Source organism: Garra rufa, chromosome 2 (genome assembly GCF_049309525.1).
Source record: "Garra rufa chromosome 2, GarRuf1.0, whole genome shotgun sequence".
In the NCBI taxonomy this organism is placed as follows: domain Eukaryota; kingdom Metazoa; phylum Chordata; class Actinopteri; order Cypriniformes; family Cyprinidae; genus Garra; species Garra rufa.
In genome coordinates this window covers 15,202,618-15,216,281 of record NC_133362.1, presented here as the reverse complement: position 1 = coordinate 15,216,281, position 13,664 = coordinate 15,202,618, and the positions used below count along the sequence as shown (strand labels likewise).

The window sequence follows — 13,664 nt, the reverse complement described above, 5'->3', positions numbered from 1 at the left end:
ATTATTATTATGCATGTATAACCTAATACATAAAGATCACACTCCACAGTGGGATGATGCAGGTTTCTTCAGCTGTCAGCTATGATAATGACGTTTCTGAGAATAATACCTGCAGTGCATTCACATGACTGTCCAGGCATCTGGCAGTGGTGTATGTGCAGGGTGTAGTAAGCCAAGACTGAGCCTCTGTGATCCAGCTCTGTGACCCCTTTACCATCTCCTCATGCTCCTGCAGCCAGCCACGGACCTACACGGAGAAAAAAGTTTAGATAACACACATGCTGAAGTCAACTTTTCTTCATAAACTTTCATTCGACTCTATCATGTTTAACTTCTTTGCTCAATTTTAGTTACTATTCCACTCATTTTTATCCGAGTGCTGCAAAGCATCATGGGAGTCTGAGCAGGTGACCTTGCTGAGGAAGGTGGTCCTCTGTTCGGCCTGTTTGGTGAGGCGTGTGTGGGTCTGCTGAGTGTTGGCCAGGTTGTCCTGTAAAAGACGGGTCTCTTCCGGATGCATTTCACTCACATCCTGTAGCTCCACCTCGACTGCCGTCAGACGAGTGTGTAAACTGTCCAACTCATCCCACACTCGCTGCAAAGGAACAATAAAACATAACAAATCTTGCATAGCTTTTTAAATTTGTGTCTAGACTTCATAGTAGTGTAAAAGAACAAATTTAAAACAAAATTGTATGTAAAAACACTTAAACACTGTTTCACAGAACTTGCACCTACAGGGTATAAACAAAGGCAGGTTTATTTTGAGATTCAGACTTACAGTACATACTCTATATATTAAAAAATAAATTTGTATGGATTATCATATTGAGTATTTGGTAACACTTTAGGGTCAAATTCTCACTATTAACTAGTTGCTTATTAGCATGCCTATTATTAACATTTTGGCTGTTTATTAGGACTTATAAAGCACATATTCTGCATGACAATATTCTACATTCCAAATCCTACCCAATACCTAAACTTAACAACTACCTAACTAATGATTAATAAGCAGCAAATTAGGAGTTTATTGAGGCAAACGTCATAGTTAATAGTTTGTTATTAGTGAGAATTGGACCTTAAAATAAAGTGTGACTCAAAAATAGGCCCTGCACTGACTTGGAGCATTATGTCTCCTACGCTGTAACCTGTTATATGGGCACAGATATGAATACAGTTGAGGTCAAAAGTTGACATACACCCCGCAGAATCATACGAGGGATCAAACGAAATGCATGTTATTTTTTTATAGTACTGACCTGAATAAGATATTTCACATAAAAGACATTTACATATAGTCCAGAGAAACTAATAGTTGAATTTATAAAAATGACCCCGTTCAAAAGTTTTCATACGCTTGATTCTTAATACTGTGTTGTTACCTAAATGATCCACAGCTGTGATTTTTTTTGTTTAGTGACAGTTGTTCAAGAGTCTCTTGTGATTTCGAGATCCATCTTTTCACACTGAGGACAACTGAGGGACTCACATGCATCTATTACACAAGGTTCAAGGCTCACTGATGCTCCAGAGGGAAACACAATGCATTAAAAGCCAGGGGGTGAAAACTTTTTGAATTTGAAGATCGGGGTAAATTGAACTTATTTTGTCTTCTGGGAATCATACACAGCTCTGGATCATTCAGGTAACAACATGGTATTAAGAATCAAGTGTATGTGAACGTTTGAATGGGGTCATTTTTTATAAAATCAACTATTATTTTCTCTGGTGGACTATATGTAAATGTCTTTTATGTGAATTATCTTATTCAGGTCAGTACTAAATAAAAAAATAACATTTAGTTTCGGCATTTTGTATGACCCCTCTTATTTTGGTAAAATAATTAACATTTTGCAGATTCTGCATGCTGTATGAAAACTTATGACCTCAACTGTATACTCAACTTTTCTAATACAAAATGTGTGAAACAGATCTTACACAGAGCTAAACTTATGTCTGACCTTCTGTGTGCTCTCAGCTTCAGTGAAGTTCAGGCTCTTCTGCTCTAACCAGCTTTGAACTGATCCCAGACCTGCTTTAATCTCTGAGACTTTAGCACCCAACCTGTGAAGTGGGCCACTTTTCTCCACAGCTGTCTTCACCTGTGAGTGAGCGAGTAAAATGGAAATAAAACAGACAAATGTCAATTAAAATCAACAAAATTTCTATTATCATATTTAAAAAACACAAAACAAATGGACACACTGAGTGTCAAAGAGACAAAACTCTAGTAACCAGAACTGCATGAGGTCCAGACCTTAATTAACAACCCACATGGCTTATCTAACTACTCTGACGTGTGTGTTTGTGTGTGTGTGTGTGTGTGTGTGTGTGTGTGTGTGTGTGTGTGTGTGTTGATGATGCAACACCTCTTACACCTGTGAATGGTTGTGTGTGTTGAGTAGGGATCTACCCGTTCTAGAGTGAGATGTTCTCCTTTCTTAATTCATTAAAGATGAGATGAAACAGCAGTGAGTGTGATGTTCACAAGGTGTGTGTGAAGCACATTTAGTTGTATTTGACTTACGTAATGACAAGAGTATTTTATATTCTGGCTCACAAACATTTGCCAGATGTCAATATTGAAATAAGAAAAAACTTTTAGGCAACTCAAAAAGGTATATTTTGATGAATGTAAAATCTGGGTGCTGAAACAAAATCTAAAGAATGCATCAAACCTGTTCCTCCACTTCCTGTAATGACTGTGAGACTTCCTGTAATAGTCCTTCTATTTCTTCTGGAATTGACGTGTTTTTGTCAGAGTACATCATCTTCAAGCTTTCCGAAATACGCTGCAGAACGGCCTTCTGGGTACACAGCTGTGAGTGAACCTCCTGTTTAGCAAAAAGCGACATTACTCATCAATTAGGCTATATTAGTAAAGAGTACATCTATGTAGTGCACAAATAACTATTTTCCATTTTATCCATTTAATTTGTACATCTTGGTACAAGAGTTTTTTTTCCAAACCAAAGCTCACCGAAGCGCCATAAACAAGATCAGCAAAGGTAACTAAATTAGTCTATTTCCCCAAATCACACAAGCAGTCATTGAGGGCAGTCGCAAAGTGAGTATAGAGAAACAGATAAAACATCTGAAATGTGAAGTTGTTCCTGTGGTCAAAATATAATCATATTTCATGATGGCCTTAGCAAATACGAACGAAAAATCCAATTTCAAACAAGAGCCAAGTTCTTAGAAATGTTTATCTGACTACCAGTACTAATTATACAGTACAATACAAAAATAAAGCATTTTAAGTTATCAGGGCAATTATACTTAGACATGTCTACTTGTAAAACAAAACTATCAAAATGAATAGTAAGAAAATCGTAAACATGATAATCATAAGAGTTGTATTCAAACAATTGTAAGTTATTAGATGCAGGCATAAAAACAGCACCTATAACTTTCCCTTCAAACTCTTCTATATTTTTCTACATCGTGACAAATATCAGATATTTTACCATGTTTTACTTTAGTAAAAATTGAGATTCCACTGTATACAAAATATCAAAAAAGGTCAAATAAAGAAAACACTTACAATTATGGGAACACTGGAATGCAGATAGAAATGATGCAGAATGTGATATTGTCTTTCATATAGCACTGGTCTTGCTGGGTGACCTAGTCACTTATGCTGCTCTTAGTCCCTCAAGCTTTACGGTAACCGAACCAGAACAATTCACTCAAATAGCTCTTTCTATCTCTCTCAGCCCTTTTCACCTCTCCAGTTGGTGAGATAAAGCTTCTACCCCCTATTTATATTATAATGAGCCATTTAAGACGGGAAGAAACGCTGAATAAACAAGATCCCAAAATTACCAAAATCCCAGAGGGACTCAGAGTCAGAAAGGACCGTGCATTAGAGAAAAAGGTTATCCATTCAGATTACTCCATTTGCCAGCTGTTTTGTGTTTTATTAACAGGTATGACTTCTGCTGTTCTTCATAATATTTTATGCTCATTTCTACACAATCTGATTTATTGCATTTGCATTGCATTGGCAGTATAACATGGGATACATTCAAGAATAGTGAGCTGAGAGGGAGATTTTGTGTGTGAGAAAAAGACAGAGAGGGCATTAGCTGACATCATTACTGGCTTTGAGATCAAACCTGGAGGATCCACTTACAGGTGTGTGTGTTCAGAAGGTACTGATTCACAAGTGTGTGCTTGTCAGAGTGAAAGAGAAAACGAGAGAAAGAGTGTGTGTGTATCTGAAACAGTGAAAAGAAATTGTGTGGGAATGTTGGACATGACTCAGCTATTTAACCAGAATGCTAACACAGAGCCCTCTCATCTGTGTGTGTGTGTGTGTGTGTGTGTGTGTGTGTGTGTGTGTGTGTGTGTGTGTGTGTGTGTGGTAAAGAGATAATGAGAGAGAAAAACAGCAGAATCTACAGCAGTGTGTGTGTGTTTGAGAGAGAATAACTGTTTGAAAGTCTTTGAATCTTTAAAAGTGTGTGTTTTTGAACTGATTGGATGGAACAGACTATTCAGCACAACAAACAGTCACTCTCTCCCTCACACAGTGTTCTAACTAGACATAAAGCGCCAGTAAATATTAGGGCTGTCCCCGACTATGAATTTTCATAGTCGAATCAGAATTTTCGAATCTTTCTATAGTCGACCGATAGTCGAATCATCTAGGCTTATGTGTGTGTGTGAATGGGTTGGGAGGGGCACGACACTATAGTCAGCAGGAGGGTAAAACAGTTTTTATTTTATTTTACACACTGCACACAGCAACAACTTTTAATAAAGCGACCAAAACTGCCTGCCAACTGACAGACGAACTTATTTAGGTTTAAATAAAAACACAGAATGCGTCTTTTAGTTCTAAAAACGCGAGGCGCACAGCACTGCCTTTTTTGCTAAGCAACGACCGAAACAGCTGTCCTGTCAGTCAAATCAAAGGATTATAGCGCGAACGCTCTAAAATCTTAGTTTTTTGCTGTTAAGTAAACTGTCATATTAGCAGAACCCCTAAATAATACAGCTCCTGGTTACCCACGATAGACACCAAAGGTTTCTCCTCCATTTCTTGCAGTCTCTCCGGACTTTTGAAGCAACGGTAAACTTTCACCATCACAACAGAAGGCCCGCCTCTCCATTCATTTGATTGGACAATGGAACGCGAATGACGTTGGGCGTTTTTCCGCTCAGAGTTGATTTTTTTTTTTCAACTTCAGGCGCTCGGAGCGCTCCTACAAAAACGCGAGGCGCGGAGGGCGCATAAACAGAGCGCAGAACGCTCACTGCCAAGAAAATCATTCAAAAGAGGCGCCTCCAATTGCAAAAACGCGTTCGGTGTGATCGCCGCCTAATCCCTGCCGTCAAGATGGTCCGCATCTCATCATGGATCAGGGCAAGTGAAAATTAAATCTGTCACAGGGGTGGTTAGATTTATTCACAAACACATTAAAAATATTTATTGAACGCTTCTTTCTTTTCACTTTTGTTTTTACTGCATTATCATAATCAAAGGCTGTATATAACGTAATATAACCGTACAAAACCAGTAGTTCTGTGTGCAATTAGACATTGAGCACCCCCATATTGCCAAAATGGTATGATGCTCGTTTCACCCGCGAAGATTCGACTGTGAGATCGGTGGTCGAATCAGGCTCCGCATATCGATGCATCGAATCTTCGACTATTCGGGGACAGCCCTAGTAAATATAAGCTTGTCTTAACCAGCGACAGTCATGGTAAGCTTTAAACAACAGGATATTTGGTTGATTTCTTGGTTTTCATTTATACAAATTGCTTGTTATTTAAAAGAGCCTGGTTGGGACAACCAATACTAAACAATAAAACCTAAATATCATATCATTTTGGTATATAACTGCACTTTTGTATACATTTTGTGATTTGTTCTTGGGCATACTAAATATGTCAGTCTATTCAAAAAACTATCTGCACTACAAAAAATACCAAATTTTTTTATCTGGCACAAAAACAATAAAAATTGACACAGGAACCATTGCTGCTACACCACAATTAAAAAAGCTACACTGTTTTGAAAGTAGATGATTTTTCATGCCTACTAAAAAATGTTGCCAAGTTAGTTGTGTCAGCAAGTTTTTCACCAACAAAGGTGGAGTAATTATTCATGTGTGAAAGGTATTATTCATACACGGTGTTGGGAAGGTTACTTTGAAAATGTAAAAGGTTACAGATTACACGTTACCCTATTTAAAATGTACTTAGTAGTGTAACTATTTCAATACTGTGAATTAAAGTAATATAACTGATTACATTTGATTACTTTTCTAAAAGTCTAATGAATATTTTTAACTGTTAAACATTTTGAAACATTTAAAGCATGCAGGGTTAACCTAACTGTAGCACTCAACACTTTCAAAATCCTTCATCACTTGAATCATAATTAAGATTATCATAATTTAATTTTAAAGCGCAGCCATCACAAAATCAGAGTTTAGCACTGCTTTTTACTTTGAGATAATCATGAGGTTAAATGCAGATTTAAAATCATAAGATATAGTTTAATAGCTATGATACTGCTTTGGAAATCAAATCTTTGCATAGCTATGACAAGTAACACTGTCATCTAACAATGTTTTAGAAAAAAACAGTTAATCCTAAAAAAATAAAGCATATACTTAAAACCAAACAGGAAATAAAAGAGTTATCAAATAAGCATGTGTTTTATTTTGTGTCCTAAACTGTATGAATGTGAGAATATTCAAGTGTAACCCTCTTTGTAATTATTAACATTTTTTAAGTAACTGTAATTTATTACACACTTTCTCAGTAACTGTAACAGATTACAGTTACATTTATTTTGTAATTAAATTATGTAATTCTGCACTGCAAAAAAAGGCTTATCTTACTTAGTATTTTTGTCTTGTTTCTAGTCAAAATTTCTAAAAAATTCCTAAATTAAGATGCATTTATTAGATAAGCAAAATTACAAAATATTTAGTCTTGTTATCAGGTGAAAAAAACTAAGTTAAGTACAGTTTGCTTAAAATAAGTAAAATACTCTTGTTTTAAGAATACTACTTACCTCACTGGCAGATAATTTTACTTGTTTCCAGGGGGAAAAAACGAAAAGTTAATTTTGCTTACAACAAGACTATATATCTTATGTCATTTTGCTTATCTAGTAAAAGCATCTTAATTTAAAAAATTTTAACTATAAGCACGACAAAAAAAAAAGTGCAGTGTGTTACATGTAACTAGTTACTCCCCAACACTGTTCATACTGTGCATCCTGCAGAGCAAGGACAGAGACTGCATGAATGAAGTTTGCTGGACAAACAGAACATTGTGTTAATGGCCAATCCCTGCTGCCTTCATCTCCATCTCATCAGATTCTCAGGCTGGTGCAATAGATTAACTTGCCTGTGCAAAGTTATAATCCAATTCGTTAATTTAAGTCAAAAAACATCTGAAGTGGATAAAAACCAGTTTCACAAATGAACATCACAAGACCTTTGACTAACCTGTAGTTGTTTCTTGCTGGGCTCGTGCTCCAGTACAGCGAGGAGAGAGACGGCAGATTCAAGCCATTCTCTGACTCCCTCCAGCTGCTCCTGCACTCGTTCCCTCTCCTCCACCTCTGTTCTTACTGCCCTCAGACCCTGAGAGCTCCGTTCCTTTAGACTGTCGAACACACAAGTTAAAAGACATGTTAAACTCTCAGCCCAAGTCCATACTGCAAAATGGATGCTAAAAAGGCAGGAGGAAAATAAATGTATAAACGTCCCAGAATCCATACATCAGTATGTTCTTGTTCAACTTTAAATACATGTGAATGTAAATATTATTCAGTATTTAGCTCAGCCTGTGTGCAGTTTAATGGTCTCAAGTATGTATGTGCTCACTTGGCCTCTCTGGAATGAGACATTGGCATCAAATGTTGACCTAGTTTAGTCTATAAACCCACTGATTTGGAATTAACGTTTGGACCATTGGGACATGAAGTCCCACAATAGAAAATACTGGCAAAAGAAATTCATGTTTTCAGAAAACCATAACCGAAAGTGAATAAAGACAATTAAGTAGATGCCTGACCTATGGTAACGCTCTTGCAAGGCTCGAAACTCTTGGCACAGCTCAATGGGCGGGGCCTGTTCCAGGTAGGGGGGAACACCAAGCAACCTTGCAGCTCTTAATTCCAAAGCGGAGAGAGCTCTGTGTTCACAGTCCAGTCTGTCTTGGTACTGGGACCAGAACAGCAGCAGTTCCTGGAGCTCATCACCAGTCAGATTCTCTCTCCTGCTGTCTGGAAGTTCTGCATCCACTTGCTCCAACACAGTGGCTGCCTGCTCCACCTGCAGAATGACAGCAAAGGAAAACAAGCTCAGTTTTTCTTATCTGCACAACAGTCTGTCATAGTGCATGGCAAGATGACTTTTAATAGTTATTTCACATGCTAATACAGTGAGTTTTGAACATGGCACTTACACTCCTTGTGACACTGCTCCACTCTGCTTCTGTTTGTTCGGAGCGTGCCTGCAAATCATTAGCACAGCGCTGCAGTCTTGCCACCTGACCCCAGATAGCGCTCACGGCATCCTCCCTGTTGGCTCTGCACCCGTACAGTGAACACCACTCTCTCAGACTCCTCAGTTTTCCAGGAAGCATGGCAACATCTTCCACTAGAGCCTAAAAAGATCAGGAATATGTTTAAATATATACTAGCATACCAGCAAAACCATATGTATCTTATTGCATCAGCTAGCGAAACGGTTATGAGGGGAGGTAATGCTAACAAATGCTAGCCTTTCTACAGGAAAAGCTTTTATTTCATTTTACCTTGAGTTTCTCTTGCTGGTCTTTGCTGTCGTTGTACGAAGTAATTTTTTTGGAAGCACACTGTGATAGCAATGTTTCTAAGTCTCTCACTTGCTGGCAAAGCTCCTCGTAGCACTTCCGAGAATGTTTCTGGCACTCAACACACCTTGTTATGGACAAGAAATTGGTTAATTTCAACATGGCGTATTTGTAATTTGATGACAGAATATGATAATGTTTTATAAAGATTTGACTGAAAATGAGTATATTGTGGTTAAAGGAATAGTTCACGTAAAAATTTAAATTCTGTCATTAATTCTCACCCTCAAGTTGTTCCAAACCTGTAAGACCGTCTTTCATCTTCGGAACACAAATTAATATATTTTTTATAAAATCCAAGAGCTTTCTGAACCTGCATAGATAGCAAGGGTCCTACCACATTCAGTGTCTAGAAAGGTAGTAAGGACATTAATTAAATAATCCATGTGACAAAAATGGGTTAACCTTTATTTTATGAAGCTACAAGAATACTTTTTGTATGCAAAGAAAACAAAAATAATAAATACAAGAAGTGTTCTAGTAGATTCATAACATTACCACTGATGTCACATGGACTATTTTAACAATATCCTAAATTTCAATTTGTGTTCCAAAGATGAACAAAGTTTTTTTTGGTTTGAAGCGACATGGGGGTGAGTAATTAAAAACAGAATTTTCATTATTGGGTGAACTAGCCATTTAACAGTAATTATGCATCTTGATTAGTGATTATGACCATTTACTCTCAGGAAAAAGATATTATCCAGTATAATATGGTTTCAAACTACTGTATATACCTTGTCAAAGATTCTACATGAATTTGAGCTTGTGCCTTGAGGGTCGATAGCCTGACCAGGAGCACGCCTAGAACCTCAGTGTGTAGAAATTCAATCTGCTGTGGCCTGAAACAGGGATGCTGTGGGGTTTGAGCTTGAAGCTGTGAAACGTGTGACTGGAACTGTGTATCCAGGTTCAGTAAAGCCAGCTGTGTATCTTTGAGTCTTTCTGAGCAGCTTCTAGCAGAGCATATTGAGGGAAGAAGAACCAATGCAGCTCTTTGTAGGAGCCGAATGGTATCAATCACTGCTTTGGTGTAGCTCCTCAACATTTTTTTGGCTTTTGTTAGGCTCACCTGAAAAGAGAGCAGAAATCTTCCTTGACTTTATCTGCTTAAATGTATAAATGTACAAAAAAGATTCAGTATCCACCTTATTTTTCCCGTAAGAGCAGCGCGGCCATTAGTAAATATTATGGGTCTGGCTTCTAGTCTCATTTGCGTTCAGCTATTTTTATTTGTACAAAACAGCTTGTTTTACTGATTGATATTGCAAATTGGTGTGTCTTATCATATTATTCTAATGTATTGTCTTAATTATGAACACACTGGTTTGTAGTGCAAACCGGTTTACCGTTTACTGCACGTTGTTATTCTTCTCATTATTTCCCTATAGCGGCTAATGAACCAGAAGTCTCGCCCATAAGCCTACTTCCGCCTTAAGGAATAAGGTGGATATGATGTTTCTAAACATTTGCACCAAAAGGAATAGATCAGTGAAACAAATGTCAAAGATGAAACACAGAGTAAACTCACCATTTGTTGATCACACTTTTCCAAAACCGTATCCTTCAAACAAGTAAGCTGTTTGGAGTCCTGTGGAGGTTGAGCTCCCATCTTTTTTTCAAGAAACACAAGCACTCGCATTCTAGATTCTACGTTCTTTCTGAGCACAAGGCACTTTCTTAGTTGTTTTTCAATCACTGCCTCCTTTGGTTCAATACTACAAGGCTTTTCCAGCTCCTCATTAGTGTCTTTGAGGAATTGCTTAAGTACTCTTTTTTCTGACGGATAGTGAATATGTTTTAGCAGATCCCTTTCCAATATCTGAAGATTATTGTTTACTACCATTTCTGAAGTTTGGAGACTATCCAGGATTTGTTTGAACCTTGTTTGTTCAGTAGAGAGCTGAGATGGATATAGATCTGCTCTGATTTCCTGCAGTTCATCCATTGTTTCCTCACACAAGAGTTTTATTAAAGAGATTTGGATCAGTAGGGCCTGACAGGCTCTGTAGCGTTCCTCTTTGTTGATGCTCTCATCTTTGGTCCTTGGGATCTGAGCCTCCATTTCTTCCTTTACATCTTCAAGGCACTGACTGAGGCTCAAGTACCTTTCATGAGCTTGTGATTTAAGATCCAAATCAATCATTTTGTGGTACAGTTCAGTAATAACACACAACAGCTCTCTTCTCTTGTCCTCTGCACAGGGACTGACTTGCTCAACCTGAGATTTGCGCTCCACGAGCATCTGTTTGAAGGGTTCGATAACAGAGAGGGTATCCTTGGTAACAGGAAACCTGTGTCTTTTTACATCAACTAACATTTGTCTCAGGCTATTCTCGAGAGATGATGCCTTTCTCTGAGAGGATTCTTGACTCTGTATGACATCCATAACTTTCTGGGAGCATGCTTTCTCATAGATAACAATACCCTTGATATCCTCTTGAAGGTTGGTGAGTTTCTCATAGAGCTGAGTACTCTCTGAGACTCTTAGCTCTGATGCAATGTCTCTGCTTTTCATCAGAAGGGCTTCAGTGACAGCGGACTGCTTTTCGGCCTCTCCAAGAGTTTCCTGGATCTGCCTCAACCTGCGCTCCAGGTCTGCCACATTCAAACTTTGATAATCCTCCCTCCTCAAAGCTTCCTTCCGGAGATGTCCAAAGACCCAGGAATCAACATCTGCTATCTGCTCTGACATCTTCTCCCGGGTCTGAAGTCCTGACTCCATCTCACGAACTGCCTCAGCTAGTTTTCCCGCTGTTGATTTGGACAAATTCTCTAGGACCTTCAAGGATGAGGTCACCATCGAAACATCAGCCTCGTCTAGGTCACTAATCAGCTCGGTGACTTCCTCAATCAAAGCCTTTAGCTGGGTTTGCTTGGAGCTCATCTCAGACTGCAGTTTCTTCAAATCTTTAATCTGTCGATGGACTTCTTCTGGAAGCAAAGACACCTTTTTCTGTCGTCCTTTGACATCACATTCTGTCTGCTTGGCCCAAGCCAGAGCATCTGTCATCACTTTTATGATTTTACTTAACGTTGGGCTGCTGCTGCTAGGGGTTGCAGCTGCTAACTGTTCACCCATCTGATCCAGCTGATCTTTTATAAGCTGAAGGTCCTGCTCTATGCTGGATGTCTCTGCCTCAAATTGGAATTCCTGGGCAAGTGCCTCAGAGGTCTGCTGAAGGTAGAGGTAATGCTGATGGGTGGAAGTGAGATCTGCATTTAAATTCATAATTTCTTGAGCTCTTTTGCCATCCCATAAAACTGGTGATGATTTCAGTGCATCTAAGGTCTTCTGAATGTTCTCGAGATGGTCTTTTAAGGCACTGACCTCTTGTTTAAGGCTGTTGCTTTCTTTAGCATAAGCATTAACTATGTAAAGACCAATCTCTGCATCCTTCTCCAGCACCCTCCACTGGCTTTGCAAGTTGTTTTGCTGTATTTCTGCTGCTTGTCTCTCAGGCACACTCAGGTGGGGGGACAGTTTTGCATGAGTCTGAATTAAATCACCGAGAGCTGCCCTTTCCTGCTCCATGTTTCTCAAGAAAGAGCGCAGCCTTTCCTCCTCAGTGAAACTGCTCACGGCTGGGGAGCTAGAGATATGAAAAATACATTTATGAGTCTTTCCATTCTAATAACCAGTGGAACAATAAGCCTTTTCAGTGTTTAATGTGCTAAGTACAAAAACAACTTGCTTAATAGTAAATACGTACGCTCTCAGTGACAGACGCTCAATTTTGAGTCTCTCCAGAACAGCTTTGACTTTCTGGGTCTGTCTGTCGAAATCTGCGACCATCTGTAGTTGAGCTTCCTTGGAGTGAACAGAGCTTGCTGCATCCCACAAAGCTGCACTCCACTGGGCACTCAGCTGTTGCATGCCATCAATCTCATGAACTGTGCCATTAGTGCCACTGCCAATGTCTCCATTAGCCTGGTCTTGCCTAGACAGCATAGACACCTGTCTCTGGGCACATCTTCTACATTCCTAAAATAACATAATACAAGTAATGAATGAGCTCAGCTCTAACCATATCTCAGCATTTTAACACAAATCATTATTTGAAAAATCAGCAACACTACTTTTACATATCAAATAGGCAATAGGCTATTGAACAAACAGAAAATACTTTGTCCCACCTCAGCCTTCTCCAGTTGTTTGGCCATGTCTATGGAGTTTAGAGCAGCTGGGCAAGTTCGAAGGTCCAATAAATGGAACACTAGCCTTTTTAACCGAGCTTCAAGATCAGTGCTAGAAGTGTCAAGAAGTTTCTTGGTACTATCATGTGGCATACCCTAAAAAAGAACAGCTTACATAATGCACATGTAATTTTTGCTTCTGTTTATTCTTGACAATGTTTAAATTACTTCCAGGAGTTTGAATTTAATGTTATAGTCATTAACAAATTACCTCCATGAGTACACTTTTTGGTCCCTTTTCAGTCATTTTTTTAATCTCCATGAAGATATCCTTCATTGTAGGTCCCTCTGGCTCCCATTCTTCCTCTGCTGTGATTTCAGGCACAAGACCAACTTGAGGAGAAACATCCACATCTTGATCCTGTGGCTGCAACACATGAAAGGTTAGTAACTGCAATATCTCATAAACATAATATAAGATTATAGACACATAACTGAGACATTAGAGTAGTTAATGAAGTAAATTCATGCAAACTCAATCATGGGTAAAAAAAACCCCAAACAAACACAAAATTAAACTCAGAAAGCCATTCCCAACCTCACAGTGCCATAAGGAAGAGGTGATGGAACAGAAAAAATATTTATGCACTTCCTGT

At 38.6% G+C, this 13,664-nt stretch overlaps 1 protein-coding gene across 1 annotated transcript in view; it reads right to left on the bottom strand.

Moving 5' to 3' along the window:
- syne2b (spectrin repeat containing, nuclear envelope 2b) overlaps positions 1-13,664 on the bottom strand; it is a 120,046-nt gene that overhangs the window by 61,975 nt on the left and 44,407 nt on the right. Inside the window, exons 58-70 of the mRNA XM_073834594.1 lie at positions 13,280-13,435; positions 13,009-13,164; positions 12,585-12,856; positions 10,403-12,464; positions 9,609-9,943; positions 8,794-8,938; positions 8,443-8,643; positions 8,050-8,309; positions 7,479-7,638; positions 2,682-2,837; positions 1,965-2,105; positions 413-595; positions 110-247 (exon numbers count right to left, since the gene is read on the bottom strand). Coding sequence (XP_073690695.1) covers positions 110-247; positions 413-595; positions 1,965-2,105; positions 2,682-2,837; positions 7,479-7,638; positions 8,050-8,309; positions 8,443-8,643; positions 8,794-8,938; positions 9,609-9,943; positions 10,403-12,464; positions 12,585-12,856; positions 13,009-13,164; positions 13,280-13,435 — 4,365 coding nt within the window. The remainder of the gene's footprint in view (positions 1-109; positions 248-412; positions 596-1,964; positions 2,106-2,681; positions 2,838-7,478; positions 7,639-8,049; positions 8,310-8,442; positions 8,644-8,793; positions 8,939-9,608; positions 9,944-10,402; positions 12,465-12,584; positions 12,857-13,008; positions 13,165-13,279; positions 13,436-13,664) is intronic.